Source organism: Bos indicus x Bos taurus, chromosome 3, assembly GCF_003369695.1.
Source record: "Bos indicus x Bos taurus breed Angus x Brahman F1 hybrid chromosome 3, Bos_hybrid_MaternalHap_v2.0, whole genome shotgun sequence".
Lineage (NCBI taxonomy): Eukaryota > Metazoa > Chordata > Mammalia > Artiodactyla > Bovidae > Bos > Bos indicus x Bos taurus.
The window spans coordinates 53395224-53418455 of NC_040078.1; the positions used below are offsets into that span (position 1 = coordinate 53395224).

The window sequence follows — 23232 nt, forward strand, 5'->3', positions numbered from 1 at the left end:
ATCGCATTTCTGAAATCAGTCTGTATCATAAAATTAATGAAACATCACAATCTCTTTTGGCCAGATAGATTATTGCTTGTGCACAAAGAAAAACCAGGAATTCTAGTTGTAAAATCTATATAGAGTGATGGTCAGCGGCTTGAAAGTCTCAAGGACAGTAATAAAGCATTCTTTTAGACCTTGAGGAGCAAATAGTTATGGAGGAGGTGGAAAGTAGCAAACTGAACATATCTGTCGATATCCTTGAGACAGATATCAAACATAGGCTAACTCTACATGACTGTAGAGTAACTGTAATACCAGGTTAAAACACCAACAATAATAATTTTTTTTAAAATACAATCTTTTTTAAAATTTGATTTTTAAAGTCTTTTAAAAAATATAACATTGTATAAGTTTAAGATGTACAACATAATTATTTGATATATGTACATATTATGAAATGATGAGCACTATGATTTTAGTTACTGTCCAGCACCTCACTAGTTGTAATTTTTTTCTTGTGATGAGAACCTTGAAGATCTACTCTCTTAGCAATTTCAAATATATAATACAGTACTGTCAACAACAGTCATCATCTGTACAATATATCCCCAGAACTTATTTACCATATAACGGAAGTATGTACCTTTTGGCCATCTTTACTCAATTTTCCCACCCTCAAATCCTGGAAACAGTTTTTTAATGAGTCCAATTTTCTGACTCTACTAAGCACAAACCTGTATCCATCTCCATATTTCTCACTGTTTTTTTCTCTTCTGCGTCTTTGTTTCTCTCGCCGAGCTTCAATTCGCCGCTTTTCTTCTTCTTCATTTTTAGGATCAGTTTTTGCTAGGGGATCAGACAAAAAAGTTAAAACTAAAAATCACTTCTCCATTCTCCTTTTTCAGTCCCCAATTCATAAACTACAGACAGATGATTTATTTGGTGGTCATTATCTAAACTGAACTCACCAGAAAAATCAGAGTTTGAGATTACTCAGTATTTCTGAAACTTCATTCACATGAATACCTTCCTCATAAATTTTGTCTATTTACTTCTCACCTATGTTTATTATTTGCTGCATTATTTTTCTCTAGACCCACTCATTTTTTCTTTTCTTCATTTTAAGTAATAATATCCACATTACCTAAAATAATTTTGAATTATCCCACCTTGGCAAACATTTGACAAATAACCTGACCTTGCATGAAAGTGGAAAAACAGTGAGCACTAGAGAGAGCGCCTTGGATGCAAAAACTCGGTATTATAGCAGCTTTCTTAAAATTTCTTAAAATGAATAAACTCTAAAAGCAGGTTCTTCCTCTTTTTCTCAAAACATGTCTTAATGTGACTATACAAAAATATGTACTATTTTAGCCATTTCAAAGTGTACAAGTTAGTGACATTAAGTTTATCACAAGGTCATGCAACCATCACTACTATTTAGTTCCAGAACTTTTTAATCAGTCCAAAGAGAAGTCACTAAAGCACCTGGTAAAACTATTAATCTGCTTTCTGTCTCTACAGATTTTCCTATCCTAGATATTGCATATAAAAGGAAGGATACAATATGTGGCCTTTTTTGTCCAGTTTCTTTTATTTAGCATAATGTCTTCAAGGCTCTTCCATGTGTTGTATCATGTATCAGTACCTCCTTCCTTTTTAAAGCTCAATAATATTTCATTGTGCAAATACATCACATTGCCTTTTCATTCATTCATCCGCTGATGAACATCTGGATTCTTTCAACCTTTTGACAACTGTGAATAATGCTGCTATGAACATTTGTACAGTTTTTGTTTGAATACTTCTTTTCAGTTCTTTGAAGTACATATGTAGAAATGGAATTGTTGGTTCAAATGGTCAGTCTACGTATAATCATTAGAGGAACCACCAAACTGTTCCCCACAACAGCCACATCATTTTACATTTTCATAGTAATGTATAAGGGTTCTAATTTGCCCACATTGTCATCACTTGTTATTTTCTCTTTTTTGTTAAGACCATCAACTTCATATGTGATAGGAAGTAATATCTCATTGTAGTAAAGAAAAAAAAGGTTCTTTCTTATAATATAGTTAATTTTAGACTTAAAAACAACTCATCTGCCCTCAAACTTTTCCTTTTATTCACTGTTTATCCTTTTGGATTACCTTTGGAAAAATATCTAATACAAAATCATGAACACCTGGGGATTCATGAACTTAACAATAAACAAATATTAAGTACGTGCTATGCATACAGCAGGATGTCTCAAAACCATATAAAATCAATACCTTAAAATTCAATATCTAGATTATTTTTCATCATTTTATAAGAGGTTAAACATATGTTCCTATTTTATTAACCATTTTCAATATCCTCTTTTGGTTTCCCTCAAACCCTCACTCTATGGAAAAAATTGGTTGTTTATGACCTTAAACTAGAAGCAATTTCATTTTCCTTTCACATGCTAAAGCTGATATACACTGTACCTCTATCCAAATGACTGAATATGATTCCTTTCCTACTGCATTTCAACAAATCATACAGTCTATATATTATAGCGTAGCAAGACTTATTATTCCTGAATACTCAGCAGTTACCATTCAGAATGTCTACCTCATGCCTGACAGTGAAAGCCTGATTTGACTACAGAATTTTGGTTTCATTCTTAAGTTATATACTACACTACTCTCAAGTTTCATTAAAAAGAAAAAAAAAGTTAAGTCACATATATCTGCTTTAGTGACAAATAAGTATCTATATCAAATTTTGTAATATTTAACTATACCTGCAAAATACACCTTTGAAATCTATCCCAAGAAGATCAACTGAATTGCCTATTCTAGTAATAGTTAGAGTACACAATTCAGTAAATAACAATCCATCAAGTAACAGTATAAAACTTATTCCTACTAACACACACTCTAATCAGGTTTCCAGAATTCCAGAATATTGTTTTTTACTAAATAATATAGATGTCCAATGCAAAGCATGGCAGGAAAGTAGATTTAAAAATAATATTTAAAGTGTTACTGAGTTTTAGATTATAATTCATAATTTTGAGGAAAAATCCAATATTTGCCATTTCAAATACCATATTTTTGATGTGATACATTAAAATGTCTGTAATGTTGTAATTATAAAAAAAAGTTGTTTTAAATAAGGATAATATAATACAAAGTAATACAAAGTAATTTTCCATTATAATCACATGGAGCTTTACCTGAAGGGTCTCTAGAGTAAGACTTGCCCCGAATAAACCCTGGCTTTGCCAGTTGTTTGACCCAGGCAGCAAATTTATCTGTTCTGTTCCTGTGTTTTTCAGCTGTAGGGGGTTTGGTACACTGCCTACATCTGAGCAGGCTGATGTGAGAATTACACAAGCAATGCCTGTTATGCCCTTTAACACACTGCTGCCTAGTGTGCAGTAAGCATTCAGTTAAGTGCTAGTTTACTAACAATCGATACAATCCTTTTGTCAACTTGGATACATTTATTAATCCTGAAGCCATTTAAATAGAAATGAAATTCAAAGAACAAAACAAATATACTGTCAGTATCCAAAAATATACAAAAAACATATTTTAAAGAGGACTTATCCAGGCCTCCTTGCTTCTTCCCTTCCACCTTCTTTTTTAAACAATTATTTGAAGCCTATCATGACTTGTTTGGAGAAGGCAATGGCACCCTACTCCAGTACTGTTGCCTGGAAAATCCCATGGATGGAGGAGCCTGGTGGGCTGCAGTCCATGGGGTCGCTAAGAGTCGGACACGACTGAGCGACTTCACTTTCACTTTCCACTTTGATGCATTGGAGAAGGAAATGGCAACCCACTCTACCGTTCTTGCCTGGAGAATCCCAGGGACGGGGGAGCCTGGTGAGCTGCAGTCCATGGGGTCGTAGAGTAGGACACGACTGAAGCGACTTAGGAGCATGACTTGTTTAGCACCTCCAACATCAAAGGAAGTAATAAATTCATCTTAACAATTAATGTATCTTATTTTTTAAACTGGATGCAAAGATGTTTTAAAAACTAGATCACAAAAATTTGAAAAATTCATTCATTGCAATGATCTTCACCTTGCCCAGGCCCAATAATTATAGGTAATCCAATATTAATTCTAAAGAGGAGAGAAATTTTTAATCCCTTGTAATGTCAATTTGGAAAGATAAAATACCTTCCAATCATCAAGGCAAAAATAAAATAAATATAAAAAACAAAACATAATTCAGTGTACAGTCAAAAATAGGTAAAGTTGTTTTCACAAAGAATGCTGAAAAAGAAATTTCCTTACCTTTTATTTATGTATATTCTTGACAATCTATTTTGATCAAATACACTTGATTTCATTTAGAGATATATTACAAAGTTAAATAAAATACAGTAACAGAGAAAGTAACAATAATCCAGCTCAAATGTTTAAGATTAAGACATATTTCATACCATATGATTCACCCTTTTGAAGTATGTAACCAATGTTTTTCAGAACATTCACAGATATGCGCAAACATCACCTCAATCAACTCTAGAACACTTTCATCACCTCACAAAGAAATCTGGTATCCTGTTATTTATTTCTCCCTATATACCCCCACAGCCCAAAGCAACCACTAATCTACTTTCTAACCCTATAGATTTCTGTATTCTAGACTTTCAAATGAAAAGAATCATATATGTGGACTTTTGGGACTAGTTTCATTTTATTAACCTTTTCAAGGTTCATTTAAGTTCTAGCATATATAAGTAGTCCATCTTAAGGCTGGAAAATATTCTACTGTATGGATGAACCACATTTTGTTAAACCATTCATCCACTGATGAGCATTTGGGTTGTTTATACCTCTGGCTACTCTGAATAATGATGCTATGTGTATCCATACATAAATTTTTGTGTAGACATATGTTTTCATATTTCTTAATACATACTTAACAGTGGAACTACTAGATCTTATGGTAATTTGTTTAATCATTTGAGGAATTGTTTTCCAAAGTGCCTGGACCATTTTACATTCCCACCAATGGTATATGAAGATTTCTCCACATCCTTGCTAAGGCCTGTTATTATCTTTTTGATTCTAGTCATTCAGGTAAGTAAAAGTGGTCAATCTCACATGGTCTTGATTTTATTTCTCTGCTAACTAACTAACTGTTGAGCACTTTTTTATGGGCTTATTGGCTATCTGTATATCTTCTGGGGGAAAAAATGTCTGTTCAGATGCTTTTTTCAAATGGGCTATTTGTCTTTTTATTGAATTTAAAAATTCTATATATTCTAGATACAAGTCTCTTAGAGGTATAATTTGCAAATGTTTTCTCCTTCTCTGTGAGCTGTCTTTTCACTTTCTTAATGTGTCCTCTGAAGCACAGAAGTTTTTAATTTTGATAAAATCCAGTTTCATTGTTGTTTGGTCAGTTTGTGTCCAACTCTTTTGCGACTCTGTGGACTGTTGCCCACCAGGCTCCTTTGTTCATGGAATTTCCCAGGCAAGAACACTGGAGTGGGTTGCCATTTTTCTTCTCCAGGGGATATTTCTGACCTAGGGATCAAACCTGCGTCTCCTGCACTGGCAGGTGGATTCTTTACTGCTGAGCCACCAGTGAAGCCCAAAGTCCAATTTACTTGTTTTTCATTTGGTTGCTCTTTCAGTGTCAGATGAATTTCTTGCCAAATCCAAAGTCATGAAGACTTACTCTTGTTTCCTTCTGAGAGTTTTATAGTTCTAGCCCTTGCATTTAGGTGCTGTATGTTAGTTTGTGCATGTGGCTATCCAGTTGTTCCAGCAGCGTTTGTGAAAAAGACTATTCTCTCCTCACTAAATAATTCTGACATCTTGGCTAAAAAAAAAACCAAACATTTTACCATAGATTTATGAGTTTATCTCTGGACTCTCAATTCTATTCCATTGATCTATATGTCTGTCCTTGTGCCAGTACCACTCTGTCTTGATTACTGTGGCTTTGTAGTTAAGTTTTGAAATCATGAAGCAGTAGTCTCTCTGTTTTCTTCTTTTTTTAGGATTGTTCGGCTATTGTAGGTTCCTTGAAATTCCCTATGAATTTTTTAATCAACTTGCCAATTTTTGCAAAGAAGTCAGGTGACATTCTGACAGGGATTGGGCTGAATCAGTAGATCAGTCTGGGGAGTATTACCATCTTAACATTAAGTATTCTGTTCTGTGAACATTTATTTAGTATCCCATTTATTTAGATCTTCTTTCTTTTAACAAGGTTTTATAGTTTTCAAAGTGTAAGTTTTGTACTTCTTTTGTTAAATTTATTCCTGAGTATTTAATTCTTGATGTTACCATGAATTGTTTTCTTAATTTCACTTTCAGACTGGCTCTAAAATTTTAACAATGTAAAAATGGAAGTATGATTATCTCTAAGAATAATGTCCAGAAGACAAAAGGCAAATTAATTTTCTAGAATACATATCTTTTCCTGGCCCCAAGGGCAATAAAAAATTTCTTGCCTTTGACCTCATGAAGGCAATTCTATGTAATGTAGCATACCACTTCCTCAATAATTACCCAACAATAAATATAACACCCATGAATCAAAATCATGTGTAAGATCTTTTTAAAAATATAGATGTTCTGGTCCCACCCTAAGTCAAGATTTAGGGAAAAGGGGTGAATCAGGGCCTGTGAATTTATAAGTATCTTGGTAATTTTGATATCCATGACTACAGATCTAATTTCTACAACTGTAATTATTGTACAATTTGTCTACAGAAACATGAAAAAATTACTTAAATGCACTGAGTTAAAAAAAATAATGAAAACTGCCTTAAAGCACAGCAATTATGTTTTCCAACTTACTGGGTGATTTGCTGAGGCTCATCTTCTCCACAGGTTTTGCTAGCTTGGGTTTCTTGATAAAGGTTCCACCAGGCTTATTAAATGGTTGAATCATTTTTCTCTTTATTCCTCTTGCAGCAGCAACTGTCACATTGGTGGGTTTATTTTGATAGTCAACAACAATTCCAGGTCTATGAATGCTTCCAAAATCACTCATATGCTGCAAATTTGTGAAATCAATAAATATTAGCACAATATCCAAAGAAAAAGTATGAATTCATATATAGATTACATTTTATCTATCTAGAATTTTTCAAATGAAAATTCCTCAGAATGTAACTAAATTTTACAAGTCCACTCTAAATGCACTGAAAAACTCTGTAAATTATTACAGGAACTCAAATCCAGTGAATCAGTATTTTTATTTCCAGAAGAACAAATATGGATATTTCCTATTGTTTGATTATGATTCAAAATTACTTGAGATCATAAACAACGTTATGTGCCTGTCAGAATATTACCACTTGTACAACTCTCTGACAACTCCTCTTCAGAGTTCCTAATCGATGTTTTCCCATGAAAAGACCTTAAAAGAAATCTTTACTTTACTAAAACCTGGCTTAAAACTAAAATACACAAAGAAGACCATATCTGAAGTTTGAAGTTAAAAAAGATCCAGAAATGATTTAGGATTTCTCCCTGTTGAAAAAGGGATGAGAAGGCGAGATGGAACATTAGTATGAAATAGGAGAGTTAAAGCATAACCATGCATCAACTTCCAAGACACACTTCAGATCAAGAATTGCATCTGACGTTCCATTCACATTCTTACCTAGAGAAACATATTCTCACCCAGAAGCCCAAGAAGCAAAAGTTTACAGACGAAGAGTCATGCAACCAAACGACTCTTTGTGTCCTTTCTTCTCGTCGTTAACAAAACCCACTACACCAAGAAGCCACATGTTCATACAAATTTATTCTACTAACCGTACTTTAGAAGATAAAGATTCAGGAGTAATCTGAAGAGAAGGATCCAATGGGAATTGTACAAGTGAAGATTAAAAAGGAAAGACCTATTGGTTCATCTATTTCATTAACAGGAAGAAAGAAAGAAAAGTCCACTTCGACTAGAATGGTGGAAACAATACCTGTTTTTCTATCATGAAAACAAAATTGGTATTTGAAGTCTCTTTGAGGAAAAAATCATTTGCCTAAAGTAATACACAGCATGGAAAACATTAAGAGTTTTCCAAATTTTCAAACTGGAGTAGATTTTTAATTTCAAAATCCAAAGCCTATTATCCCAACTATTTTCAATTAATCTACAACCATAAAGCATGGTAGAACAGCAACATATTAGTTGCTTACATTTGTATATTATGCTTAGGAATACCTATCTAACCTTGAATAAATTAAGTGTTTCCAGGTGATTCAAATAGTCATATCAGAAAAATCTTTATTAATTATCCATTAAAGGTGCAATGCATTTTACATAAGTAAAGAGTAACTATTATAAATGCAAAATTTCTACACAAGTATGACAAACTATGCTAATGTACCAAAGATTAGTGAGCAGTCAAAAATATGTGCCCTACTACATTTTTCTAATAGAAGCACTTTCCTCTGCAAAGAGAATATTAAGAGCAACTGACTTCAAAAAAAAACCAAACCAACAATTCTTACATGATGGCAAAAATACAATATTCTTTATAAAATCAAACTACATAATAACTCCACAATCTATGTACACTTCCTAGGTAAAATTTCTTGTCGGTCAAGTTACCTAAGAATGTAAAGGCATAACCTTTATACTACATATCCTGAAATCAAATATTTGAAGACTAGCATATTTATTCATTTAAGCAGTAATTTACAAAATATTACTTCCTGGGAAGAAGCCATAGACATGTTTCTATAGGGAAGAAATTATTTCTCAATAGTAAAACTAGTGACAGAGGTAAGACAGAACACCCAGCAACAGAACATACTGTAAGAGAGTGAGTTAGCAAAATTATACTGACCACAAATCATCTACAATCTACTATACATATCAACTTCTTCACCATGTAAACCTGGCTAAAGTACCCTCAGCTATCACCAACTGTTAGTCTCTCTTGTGTTTAATGTGAAATATGAAGCTTTGAAGAAATTCTATGTGCTGGAGTTTAGCAGCGAAGTATATACGTTTTATCATACATTGCACCTTTAACCTACTCAGAAACTCCAAAAGGGTTCATTACCTTTAAAATAATCCATGAACTGTCCCACTAGCAAAACTGCTAGTGTTTACAAGGAAAAATGCAACTCCTTTTAACCCCTTTTAGACCAAACCTAATATCCTCACCTTTTTAATAAAGGGAGATTTAGCAAAACTATATGAACAGTCATCTCACACTGCCACGTATTTTCTGAGGTACTGGGAAAACTTTTACAGGCAACCTAAAAATTATGCTTATGACTCAGCTTTTGCTTCAAAATACACTGGGATGAACAGTGTTTATTCTAATTGAAAACCATGGTCTTGAAAGGGTTTAAAAGAGTGACTAGTGAAAAGAATCTGAAAAGATTCTGTTGTACTTACTCCTCGGCCTCGGCCTCTGCCTGTTGATGGTCCTCCAAAAGCATCATAGTTTCTGCTTCCAAACGTACTTTCAGGATAAGCAGGCGTTCCTCTCCCCCGAGAGCCTACAGGTGCAGGCTTCATATGGGGTGAAGAAAAACTGCTGTAGGAAGAGTAATTCTCTCTTCCTCTGTCCTCCATAAACCCAGGCCTCAATTTTGAACGGGAGTAAGGTGCTTCCCAGCTAGACCCGCCCTGGTTTCTACCTCCGAAAGAGTCAAGGCTATTCCGGTAGGAGCTCTCAAATCGACCACCATAACTACCTCCGAAGCGGCTTTGTTCGGGTTCATTAAAACCATAGCCAGATCTGTACAGATCTCGCCCACCCAGAGAAGACCTGGAGTCGTAAGACTCATAAGGTCCAAACCTGGAAGAGTTGCACAGTGAGGGAAAAAACAAAAGTAAGCTTACTAATGTTAGACAATTCAAAAGACAAATTATCAGATGACATTTATCAACTAAAATTCATTTATACCATACTGGTTTGCAGTTCTACTTTTATTCACACTTGATTAGGGCTGGGCAGTTCAACATGAGACCAGATAGAAAGCTATCTGAGTCAGTGTTTAAATATGAATTGAGTTAAGTAACCTTAGCTTAAATATCTGCTTTTTGGCAGCTTTCTATTTTATTAGAAAAGATTTGTCTGTCATTATTTAAGCCCAGCCCTAGTCTTGGAAAAAGTCATTTGTTAAAGTTCACAGACTACTCAAACTTTCTTTTGAACCCATCTCTAATACTGTAAAATACAAAATATTTACAACATTTTGGCTTTCAATAGGGACACAAATTGAAGACTATAAGGATGTAGGCTACTTGTGACACAGAAGAGATCCTTTTGCACCCCCAATAATCTATATGACAAAACTGCTTCATTATGTCTACAGCAGTCAAAATTGGGAGAATTATCTGGTTATAAAATTTAACAACCTGCTAAACTTTGGTTAACGTTAATAATCAATTCTTAGTCACTTTTCACTTGTATACTAATAAATCTACAAATCTAGAAAAATAAGCACATAAAACAGAACATAAAAGACCACCAATATATACCCTTTGCATATGAATTTTCAAGGCAGATTAGAAAGAATACATTTTATAATGTCTTCAATTATTTGAAAAATTATTCCCTATTATCACATGAAATTATCACATAAAGCTATTCTAAAAAAGGGAGCACACAGTCTCCACAAGGTTTTAATAGAGTCAACAGAAGAAACAAATCATACTTCTCACCAAAGCATGGATTACAAAAGTTGCTTATCTTACAACATAGTTTTATAAAGGCCCACAATTACATGAGATAAATTATAACATCTACATAGTTCACACACATTACATTTACAATGTAACAGGGCAGCAACTGATAAAGTAAAATATTTAAATGTTACATTACTTCAATTATTTATCACTAAATAGAAGGCACTTTACTTCTGAATCCTAGTAACCATATAAAAATCATTCCTCCTTTCAACTACATTTTTCAAAACATCTATCACATAAGCAAAATTATTGATCTATTTTCCTGATTTTTCTCTACTATAAACCATAATGGCACACTTAAGCAGAAAAAAGGAAAGTAAGCATCATTCAATCCATCCTTAAGGAAACCAGATCCTTCCATTTATGAAGAAGGACAATACTTTCAAAAAGTTTCCTAGCTAGTTTTACTTATATCAATATTTCGTAGGAATCTCTGCACCTCAAAAATCTCTGTGCCTCCTTGGCCTAAAATGTGGTCAACCCTAAAGCCTACAGCAGTTCAGCTAGGTTTAAGCTTTACACAGCATCAACAATGAAACATAAGTACAATCAAAACTATACTGCATTAAAATAAACAAAGATACTGTACTCATTCATGGCTTTAATATAAAGCTCCTAGTCTAGACCACAAGTGTTTCTGGCATAAGTAGAACCTGCCAATAAATAACCTAAACATGATTTAAAGAATATTTTTATTATTACAATATGCTCCTGTAACTCACATTAAAACTAAAATTAAAAGAATAACTATCTTAAATGTTTCTTACAAATTGAGTGTTGCTAGACAGATTTGGTTAACTTCATTCTAGTCAAAGACTGCTTTGCTACTCTATAAAGCACTCTACATTAGTGAATACATTTTTGAAAAATCATAAGAAAAAGTTTCACAAATAATATTTCCAATAATATTTTTATATCATTTGTTTAGGGCATTTTGACTGACAAGGAGTTAAAAAAAGTCACTGCTAAAGACAGAAAATCTTACTCTAGTATAATGAAATAATGGTTTTCCTGAGGTTTTCCTAAAGTAATGTCTGCCAATGATGTCAAGACAGTTTTTATAACCACTAACACCTTTAAACATTTAAGGTGATTATTCAGTTCTAAATATAGTTTAAATATCACAACATGCCTAAAGAAAACTTAAATTATCTAGAATCTTATAGTCATCTACTTATTTGGCCAAGTGATGAAGCAATTTACCTGCTACCCCCACCACCACCACTGTGATTGTCCATGCCATATGACTGGTTTAGGTAGGAGTCCATGGATCTTTGACCCCCATAGGATCCATGGCCATAGTCACGATCCATCCCTATAAAGAGTTTAAAAAGAAAAAAAATTAAATGATGCTCACCTTTAGTGGCACTCAAAAGAAGAATTTTTAGATAAATATCCTTGAATGCCAGACCTCCGTAAGATCCAGGGCCATAATCACGATCCATTCCTAAAAGACAGTCAATAACAAAAGGTCAATAAAATACCATTCTCTTCAGGAATCTTTGTATAAAACACAAGATATTCATATCAGTCACCTGAAATGATAATTCATTGTTAACATTAGCTAAATTCACACTAGACACTGAGGGAAAAACCATACAGATTATAATCTACTGAAAAACCAGATCTGCTAATGAAACCTAATTTTTTTTAAAAAAGGTATCAACTAAAAAGTTCTACATTAAAATTATCTTCAATTTAGCCAATATTTACACAACAAGGGTACTACCATAGGGTCCTATGTCATATAATCTACTGAAAAATCAGATTTGCCAATAAGACCTGATTAAAAAAAAAACATCAACTAAAAAGTTCTATATTAAAATTATCTTCAATTTAGCCAATATTTACATGACTAGGATACTACCATAGGGTCCTATGTCAGGTGCTACAATGGTAAATAGTTAATAATTCCTATTCTTAAGAAAATAAAGTATTTAAAATATTAAAAGGAAAGAAAATTTTATAGTATCATTTTCTGCATCTGCTGCTGCTGCTGCTAAATTGCTTAAGTCGTGTCCGACTCTGTGCGACCCCGTAGACGGCAGCCCATCAGGCTCCCCGTCCCTGGGATTCTCCAGGCAAGAACACTGGAGTGGGTTGCCATTTCCTTCTCCAATGCATGAAAGTGAAAAGTGAAAAAGAAGTTGCTCAGTCGTGTCTGACTCTTCACGACCAACATGGACTGCCGCCTACCACGCTCCATGGAATTTTCCAGGCAAGAGTACTGGAGTGAGTTGCCATCGCCTTCTCCTTTCTGCATCTAACTCCTCTCAAAACATCTAAAAATCCGAGGCAGCCTCATTTTAAATCTGCCCAATTGACATCAGTTCATACACTAATTGAAATAGATATTTTTAAAAAGTAAAATCAGAATGGGGCCATTATGTGGTACTCTGCATATAAATAATGACTCAAATATTTAAATCCTCAAATACTTTGAATAAAGAGAAGGAATGTGAATTCCAGCAATGTAAACACTAAAAAAATTAAAATATAATCAAAGCACTAAGTGTATTTTATTACAATTCCTGTAATTCCATCTACATCCCCACCTCTCACATGAAAGAAAAATACAACAAAAAAGGTAATAAAATGAATTTACTATGATTATAAAACTGAAAAAATTTAAAAACCGTTTACAGTGTGTTTCCTATACAGTCCTTTAAAAGTCTTCATTTATCACCCTCTCCAAGTTTTATGTACTAAGAGTATACACAAAGCAAGTACATTTATTTTTATTTTTTAAAAAACACTAAATTTAAATTATAATTACATAAATATTCTGGTCCTAACAACAAAATCTTGCAACTTTAAACCTGAAAGCAACCTAAATGATCAAATTTAACCTTTTCATTTGATAGATTGTGGAACCAAAAAGATGAAATGATTTTCCCAAAGTCTTATAAATATCCACCACTTTAGCTTCGCACTGTTGCTTCTACATGAAATGCTCTCTCTACTGCCCAAATAGTAGCTTATTGAAATTCTTTAATTTTTTAAAGTCCATTTCAAATACGAACCCTTACTGATGTTGTCTCAAGTGATTATCTCTTTCTTTTGAATATCTGCAAAAGTCTGTAGTTTTTACATGGTGTTTATGATACTCTGCCTTATACAGTATTCTGCTATCTGTGGCCTCATTTATTTAATCTTCTTTTTTTTTTTTTGACTGCACCACGCGGCATGCGGGGTCTTAGTTCCACAACCAGGGATCAAATCCATGCACCCTGCAGTAGATGTGTGTAGTCTTAAACCACCGGACCTCCAGGAAAGTCCTGTGACCTCACTTTAAATGTACACTAGTCTGTGGTCAGGGTCTCTTTTTTACTAGTTTTTTATGTACCCCAGGCCTGCAGGTTTCAATAGCCTGTTGACCACTAGTTGCCAGGACCCTTTCAGGGGATCCACAAGGTCAAACTATTTTTATAAACACTATTGATACTAAAACATTATTTGCCTTTTTCACAGTGATGAAAATTTTTTTGCATTGATGATACAAAACCACTGGTTGGTAAAACAGTTTTTGCTATAGTACACATCAAGGCAGTGACACCAGATCACACTAGTATTGATAGTTGTATTACACACTTGCAGTAAAAAAATAAAATACAAAATAAAAATAATAAAATAATCTTCACTTAAAGAATGTCCTTGATGAAGAAGTAAAAATTGGCAATTTTATTAAATCATGACCTTTGTGTATACTTTATGATATTCTGGATAGTAAAATGGAAAGTATACATAAAGCAATTTTGCTGCATATCACTGCATAAAGTTTCATTAAGTGCCATAGTTCTCTTTAGGAAAAGCCACTGAATTAGCCATTTTTTACAAGGAATACTGTTTTTACTAAAAGGAAAGACTGACATTCAAAAACTATGGCTTTCAGACTTGAGCTTCTGGCAGACACTTTCTCAAAAATGAAGTGGAACTGTCACTTCAAAGAAAACAAGTGATAGTACTTGTTGCCAAAGATAAAATTCAAGCACTCATGTGAAAATTAAAATTTAAAACTTGAGCTTGACAGTTTCCCAATACTTAAAAGGCTTTTCTGATGAAACTGACACTGGTATTACTGAATATAACTTTTTAATTTCTACAATAAAATCTGCCAATATTTGAAAAATCTGAATAACTCTATAAACCAGTATTTTTCAAATAACTAATACCTGATATTACAGGATTACACATCATAAAAAGATCCATTCAAAGTACAAGGCATACCAATGGATTTTAATGACAAAAAGTTTACCAATATACAAAAAGTACTAATGAGATATTCTAAATGTTTTTTGTCTATACTAAGACTTCAAATCAAGTTCATATTAAGACAGCACACCTCAATTCAGACTATCCACACTGAAAGTACTCAATAGTCATACATGGCTAGTGTCTACTAGTGTCTACCACATCAGATAACAGTTTCAGACTAATAAAAGTCATTTGTCTTTAGAGTTGATAAGTATACAATATAAGTTGCTCATAACTCTCAGAGAACAATTTCGACATTAAGATGAAGACTTCAAAATAAAAAGCTTTCCTCTAAAAAGTATTAAAAAGTAATTTTAGAGTTAGGTTCAGTTAGGTACACAAAACAAAAAAACTTAAATTGCTATTTCTGCTAATTTCTATTTTCAGTCAGCAGAGGCTGCCTTTGGATACTAAATCCTTCAGTTTTTTGATTCTGTATATTTTTACTTCACTACAAAGTCATAAATTACTAACATTTATGGAACACTCACCTTTTCCCAGGCACTAGAGAGTACACAAAGATTAATAGAGCTATCTTTACACAGAATGTCTTTTGGTTTATTGTTCATAGTACTGTCACTAATCAGTTAGTTAAAAAGGAAAAGAGTAAAAGTCTTTGTAAGTACTGCATATAATCAGTGTTGATTATAGGGATAGAGTCTATAAGAGGACCATGACCATTTACATATAAACTATATTCTTCCAGGTTACTGAATGAATTTAAAAATCACTTTAAAAATAAAGTTATTAAGACTATAACATATCTTTACTGTTAATAGTAAATGAGAACAAGGATATACTGTACAACACAAGGAATACTGCAGTATAACCTTCAAAAATTGTGAAACACTGTTATACATCTGACATATTTAGCATTCCATCAATTATCCCTGAATAAAATATATATTAAATAAGAAAGCTATTCACTCAAAATTAATCTGACATATTTTAAATCAAATCTACTCTACTGATTTGATTACACCCTTCTGGCTGAGCTGGTAAAGAATCACAATGCGATAGACCTGGAATCAATCCCTGGGTTGGGAAGATCCCTGGAGAAGGGAAAGGCTACCCACTCCAGTATTCTGGCCTGGAGAATTCCACGCACTACAGTCCACGGGATTGCAAAGAGTCAGACATGACTAAGCAACTTTCACTTTCACTTTTCATAAATGATAAGCTCAACAAATGTTAAGTTCACTTATAATTAAATCACACGAGGTGTGGAGTAGTATGAAAAAAACAACTGACATGATCAAAATAACTAACAAGTTGGGTAACACTAAGTAGCAAATGAGACCACTTTTTATCACCTCCACACTACTATCATCACGGTACAGGCCACCAGCATATCTCACCTACATTACTGCAACAGCCCCTCAGCTGATTTTCCTGTTTTCATTTCTGCAACCTTTCTGTTCATTCTCAAGAAAATGGCTAGAAGAATTTTGTTAAAGTGCAAGTTAAATTATGTTCAATGCCTAGTACCTTCCAATGGCTTCCGAACTTACTCCAAGTAAACAAGCCTTTAGATAATCTATAAGACCCTATATCAGTGGTTCTTAACCATGGGCAATTTTGACCCCCAGAGGGGGTCAAACAATGAAAACATTGTTGGTTGTCACCAAAATGAGTAATGGGTGCTGCCTGTATCAAATGACAAGAGACCAAGAATGCTCCTAAAACATTCTACAGTGCATAGGACATTCCCCCACAACAAAGAATTATCTAGTCCAAAATGTCAACAGAGACAAAGTTGATAAATCTTTCCCATCACCTCTTAACTTGATCTATTTCCACTTAATTTCATCATCTGTGATCTCCCCTTATTCACTTCACTCTAGCTGTACTAGGTCCCTTGCTGTTCCTAGAGTACAACAGGTATACACCCATTTTTGCCCCTACTATTCCCTCTGCCTGGAATGTTCTTCCTCTGTATCTGTGTTGCTCACACCCTCAATTCTTTAAGGTCTTCACTTTCTATTACTTCTTGTGTGTTAAGCAAATTGTCTTTGCTTTCACTGACTTCCGGCTACATACACCTCCCTATTCTAACCCTGTTTTAAGATCACTCAGCAAAAATCATCTGCTGTAGTCAAGCCCATTTTCTTAAGTCACTCTGAAGCACAATGCACTCAGCCCTACCTGTGTTCCTGCTTTCCCTCTATCAGAAATGCTTTCCTTTTTTTTGTCTATTTATATAAGAAGAAGGAAATGGAGACAATGGCATGGCTTGCACCTTCATCTCCCTCAACTCTATGCTCAAGTTACCCTGTTAGTGATTCTTTCCCTTGCTAATCTCTTTAAAATTGTAACACACACACACACAAAGCTGTCCTGTGTTATTATTCTCCTAAGCAATTGCTGCAATACAATAAATATTACTTCTTGTTTACTATTTCACCCAACTAGACTGTACACTTCAAAGGCAGGAATATTTGTCCATTTCATTCACTACTGTATTGCCAGCTCCAATAACACTATCTAATACAAAACACTCAGTAAATATCTGTTGAATGAAGTCAAATTACATCCCTGAAATAATTTTTTATAAATTATTCATTTATAAAATGTAGATAACTCAACCCTCAGTGTTGTCAAGCAGTGTTCTTTAACCAGAGGTGCATTCTAAAATGATTCAAAGTATCAATAGTTCTTAAAGCTGACACAATTGGGACCATTTACCCTAAAAATTAAGATTCAAGAGGACTAGAGTATGACCTAAATAGATACATTTTGAAAAAGCTCCACAGGGGAGTCTAACAATCACCCTTAAATGAAAACCACTATTGGAACTAAAATTAAGAGAAAAAAAAAGTCTAACATTTAACTGTTAGAAAAAAATCTAACTTGAAAAGATACATGCACCCCAATTTTCACAACAGCATTATTTACAATAGCCAAGATATGGAATAATCTAAGTGTCCATCAATAGATGAATGGATAAAGATGATGCAGTGTGATATATATGTATGTATATACATGGATATATGTATGTATATACATGGATTACTACTTTGCCATGAAAAAGAATGGAATCGTGCCATGTGCAACAACATGGATGGGCCTTGAGGGCATATGCTAAGTGAAATAGTGAAGTAAGAATGATAAAAACTGTATGATTTCATTTATATGTAGAATTAAAAAAAAATCAAAACAAAACAAAGCAAAACAATCCAAGCTTGTAGACATAATGAACAGACTGGTGATTGCCCGAGAAGGGGTTAGTGGTTGAAACAGGTGAAGGGAGTCGAAAGGAAACAACTTCCAGTTATAAATAAGTCATGGGGATGTAATATACAGCATAGTGACTATAGTTAATAATAGTGTATTGCATATTTGAAAGTTGCTAAGAAAAATAAATCTTAAAAGTTCTCATTGCAGGAAAACTATATGTGGTGATCAAGGGTTACCAGACTTACTGTTGTGATCATTTCACAGCATATACAAACATGGGATCGTTATGCTGAAACTAGCGTGTTAGATGTCCACTACACCTCAATGCACGTGTTTTCAAAAGAAGGTCATAACGTCAGTGACAGAAATATTTTAAGCTTTTTTTTTTTTTTCCCGCAATCCTGTATGTTAAGAAAATAAACTTCTGACCCTCTATGATTCTGTATTTCAAAGCCCTATATTTAGGCATAAACTCAACTCTCTGGTACATACTAATGGAAATCATGGCCTTCTATCATTCCAAATCTTTTTGGTAAAAGTACTAGTCCTGCTCACTCCAGTTTCCAATCCTGGATTCATTTTTATGCATCCCTCTCAATTTTCTACTCACTACTAGGCAGCCTGAAAGTTCTGCCAACTTTCTCAAGAAACGGCTTAATATTTTTAAAATTACTGTCATCACCTCCCAAGGCGTAAAATTCTTACACCTGAATTTATGAAACTTGGTAATTTTCCAGTTTTCAATATAACCTACATGTGGATGAAAATTAAACTTCTTTTGGTAACTTTATTATATCACTCTCCTGCTCAAAAATATGTTTTCCAGCACTCAATATATATTGACTATACCTATATGTTTAACCTTTTTAGCTGACATCAAATTTGAAGTTTCTCTAAATTCCTACAGATGATAAGTAACAATTAACTGCATGGTAATTATTCTCATGAAATGACACAGTCTTCTTTGTTTAGTAGTACATTTGCTTCAGTTTTATTTTGTGAATATATTACATTCTGTACAACAGTTGAAAGTTGCATTTTTCTGGCAATCACGGAATTTAATTCCACTCTCTGGGGTCCTTCATATAATGCTTTTATAACCTCTTGAAACTGTTCCATGCTCTTCTTTATGTTCTTATCCTGTCTGGCAAATCCTTAACTCTAATCTAACTTATCAAAACTCCACCCCAATTGTATTCTGTATATGTCATGATTTTATCTAGCTCTTTAGTTACTATGATGTTATATTGATAAGGCTTCTTTACATACTCTGCTGCTGCCAAGTCGCTTCAGTCATGTCCGACTCTGTGCGACCCCATGGACTGCAGCCTACCAGGCTCCTCCATCCATGGGATTTTCCGGGCAACAGTACTGGAGTGAGGTGCCATTGCCTTCTCCCTTATATGCTCTAGACAGTTCTTAATATACTAACACATTTGGACACATTAAAGCAAATGACCTCAAAAACAAGGTCAAAATGAATTATGAAAGCAGCAATATAAAACCAAGCCAATAATCCACTTAATCTACATTACTCAATACCAAAGCCTCTAATTCAACAAAAATAACTCAGCTAGTTTCTTATAACTCATCACTCAATACAGTCAGGGTCTTTTGGAATAAAGAACTCAGAATTCAAATAAAGAGTCAAACAAATCTGAATAGCCCTAAGGTTTTCTGATTCCAAATTTCCTAACTTAAATACTATACATAGTATGACAACATTAACACTAACACATCCAAAGACTAAACAATGACTGAAACAAGGCAGAATTTCCTTTTTACATTGGTACTTAAGATGGGTGACAAAAAACTGAGATGCATTCCCTTAATGTATTTTAGATCAAATGAAAGAGGATACTCACCATTAAAGCTCTGATAAGTATTTCTGCAAGCAGAGTGTGTATAATCTATGAAGACACATTTAACAGAAAGGAATTAGTGCAATATTAGCAAAAATCTTGAATTATATACCCCTTTACTAAAAACAAACACAATTTTTAAACTGCCATTAACTCAGCTATCTGCAAAAACAGGGCGTTAATAATTATATATAATTCATAGAGGAAAATATATATCCCTTTCATTTCACTATCTCCCCAAATGGCAGGTTTATCATCCAAATCATAGTAATGTAAAAATTAGTTAATAAAACCTGATATATAATTACAGCCAAAAAAGGAGATCCAGTACTGATTTACACAGCATAACAAAAGGGAAGGCAGATAAATTATATATCAAACAATGCAAAAAACAGGGACATGTGAGAATTTATTCTATATATTTTTTTCCCAACTTACTATTTCTCTTAGCACTTAATTTGCTCTCTGAAGAGTTCAAGATCTTATTTGAGAAATGCACATGCATATATGTGTACACCTGTGTGTGCTATTTCTATCCAGGATGTGGCATCATCACCAAAGATCATAATTTCTTTGTCAAAACTAATTTGGCAATTGTTAAATCCTTTAGTTAATTCTACTAACAAATAGGAATTTAACAGAGCAGTCCTTTGGATACAATAGACTCCAACTACACTATATAGGATTAGAGTTCAACATATTGTCAGGCAAATTCCATCCCCCAGATAAAGCAGTAGGGGTAAGGAGGGAGCATGAGAGAGGGAACATTTTATCACTGACATTGTTTACAATTTTATGCTTCACACTGTTTAGAACTGTGAGCAGATGGTGCTAATAAAAAGTAAACATACTAAGACAATGGGTTCCTTCATGGGGGGAGGGGACCATTCCCGTCACTCCCTCCTCCCACACTGGTAGTTTCTGCTGCACCTTGGGTGTTGGTACTGTCACCAAAGTTTAGTGTGAAAACACAGCAACATATTTTTAAAATTCATTCCCAACTCTGGCATTTCAAATATTCAGTTTAAAGGTAACGATATCAAAATGAGTCAAAGTTCAACTAAAACAAACACTAGAGTGTGCTACTGTTAATATCTGAACTTCCTATTTCAAAGTAATTTAAAAGTATCCACAAAAGGTTATTCCAGTCCCCTTTCAAACACTTAGCTTCCCTGGTAGCTCAGACGGTAAAGCGTCTACCTACAATGCGGGAGACCCAGGTTCGATCCCTGGGTCGGTAAGATTCCCTGGAGAAGGAAATGGCAACCCACTCCAGTAGTCTTGCCTGGAAAATTCCATGGACTTTCCTGGTAGGCTACAGTCCATGGCGTCGCAAAGAGTCGGACAAGACTGAGCGACTTCACTTTCATAGGCTTAGCAGCTTTAATTCTTTGAGGCATGAAATCAAATCAAAGGTCAAAAGATCATTTAATCAGGCTCAGCATATTCAAAGTTAATGTTCTTGGTTGGGTTAGAGGCTTACGACTAATTAGTGAAGCCATTTTATTCAGAAACGCCCGGTAACTCAGGACTAAATTCAGTTTATTCACATCCCTTTTCATGTCTCCCTAATGCTGTCATTACGTACTCATCTTACCCTGACACCAATCACTATAAAAGTTGGGCAAGATTTGAAGACAATACGAAAACCAAATTAATTTTATTTCGTGAGCGTATGAAACGGTATAAAGAACTGGAGTAAGAGACGACCGAAAGGTACTGCTCATTTAATTAAACAGCAGTCCATCCCAGGCGGCTGTGTGTAGGTCTGAATTTGAAGGGCACGTGATGCTGTGCCAGAATTTTGACTAACTTAACACACTGTCCAGAGAAAACGCTTTGGTTCACAGAAGCATTTTAAATTTAGGGATTAACGCCCGGGCACTGTTTGTTGGCGGATAAACATCCCACTTTACTAACCAGAAATACCTTAATGTTCCATTCTGGATAGAGATCTACTATACTTAATCACTTACAGACGCCCTTTAAACTCATCTTAAAAACTAAGACACCAAGGAACACGATCATGAACAAGCCTCAGAAAATCCTATCGGGCGAGTAGTAACCTGGAGTTGGGGATTTACTAAAAGGATGATCTGGGTCGCTCGCTGCCCATCTGGCGAGCGCAAGCCGCGGCGGGGGAGGCCCGCTCGCCCTCTCGCCCAGAACGGGAAGTTGGAGGCTTCCTGGCAATTTGCTCGCAGCGGGGCGGGGGCCGATCTGGGGACTCCGGAGGCCGCGGCGCTCTGGGAGCTTCCTTCCCCGCGCCGAGGCCGGAGCGGAATTCAGGGTCGCGGGCCGCAGCGGGCGCCGGGCGGGGCGATCCGGGCGACCCGCCGCGCGGGTCCCCACCGAGGCCGACTCCAGGCACCGGGCCCGAGGCGGGCAGGCGGGCGGACGGCCTCTAGGCCCGCAGAACAAAGCCCACACGGCCATCTTGAGACGGTAAACAGACCCCGGGGGCAGGCCACCCCGCCTGCCGCCCGCCGCGGTGACCAGCCAGAGGCCGCGCTTACCGTCCTCGAAGTCCATGGCAGAGGCTCGGGGCCAACGGCCTCGGCGGCGCTTGGCTAATCTGTGGCCGGAGAAGAGCACCCGTGACCCGCGGTTCCACACTACGAGTCAGCGCGACCAAGAGCGGCGCTACCGGCCCGGGAGCCGCAGGCCACAGTGAGGCTCGGGGGCGGGCCCGGCCGGCGCTGCCAGCCGCCGCAGCGCCGCCCGCGACTGGCTGGCGCGGGCTGGTGGGCGGGCCCTCGAATGGGGGCGGGAAGCAGGTCCGCTGTCACGCTCCCAGGTGCTGACCCTCTCGGAGCCGCCGAGGGGTAAGGAAGGTTAAAAAGGAGCCCCAAAGACTGGCCGGGCTCAAGGGAAAGAAAGCCGGGTTTTCTGGAAGGTCGGGCTGAAGCCCGCCATGTTTGATTCTGGCAAGAGCGAAAGGATCTGCTTGGAATACCTTCCCCCTGCCCAAACTAATATACCACGTGCCGACCTTTCCCTTTTTATTGGCTGATAATGACTGATCGGAAAATGTAAAAAAAAAAACAAAAACCTTATGGAGTTTCTGCCGTGGAGATTCAGAAGGCCAGGATATTTTTAGACCGCTGTGAGCAGAGAACAAATTGCTAAATAGGAAAGTTACGAGTGTGATCCAAGACAGAACACAGTCGAGTTCTGAATTTCAAGGTGCAAAATGAAAGTGTTGTAAAAGTTAACAAAGGGGAGATTTTTGGAAGGAGTCATCCAGAACTTGAAGAACAACCACAGGCAAACACATATCAACACATA

At 35.6% G+C, this 23232-nt stretch overlaps 1 protein-coding gene across 4 annotated transcripts in view; it reads right to left on the reverse strand.

Moving 5' to 3' along the window:
• Positions 1–22865, reverse strand: part of ZNF326 (zinc finger protein 326) — a 35321-nt gene extending 12456 nt beyond the window's left edge. Inside the window, exons 1-7 of one of the 4 annotated variants that reach the window (XM_027536568.1) lie at positions 22461–22865; positions 19948–19992; positions 12063–12098; positions 11855–11966; positions 9350–9755; positions 6790–6988; positions 720–831 (exon numbers count right to left, since the gene is read on the reverse strand). In XM_027536568.1, the coding sequence (XP_027392369.1) occupies positions 720–831; positions 6790–6988; positions 9350–9755; positions 11855–11966; positions 12063–12098; positions 19948–19992; positions 22461–22476 (926 nt within the window). In that variant the 5' untranslated portion in view covers positions 22477–22865. Of the gene's footprint in view, positions 1–719; positions 832–6789; positions 6989–9349; positions 9756–11854; positions 11967–12008; positions 12099–19947; positions 19993–22460 lie in introns of those variants that run through there. The other 3 variants (XM_027536569.1, XM_027536570.1, XM_027536571.1) reach the window with 3 other exon arrangements.
• Positions 22866–23232: the final 367 nt, after the last annotated feature.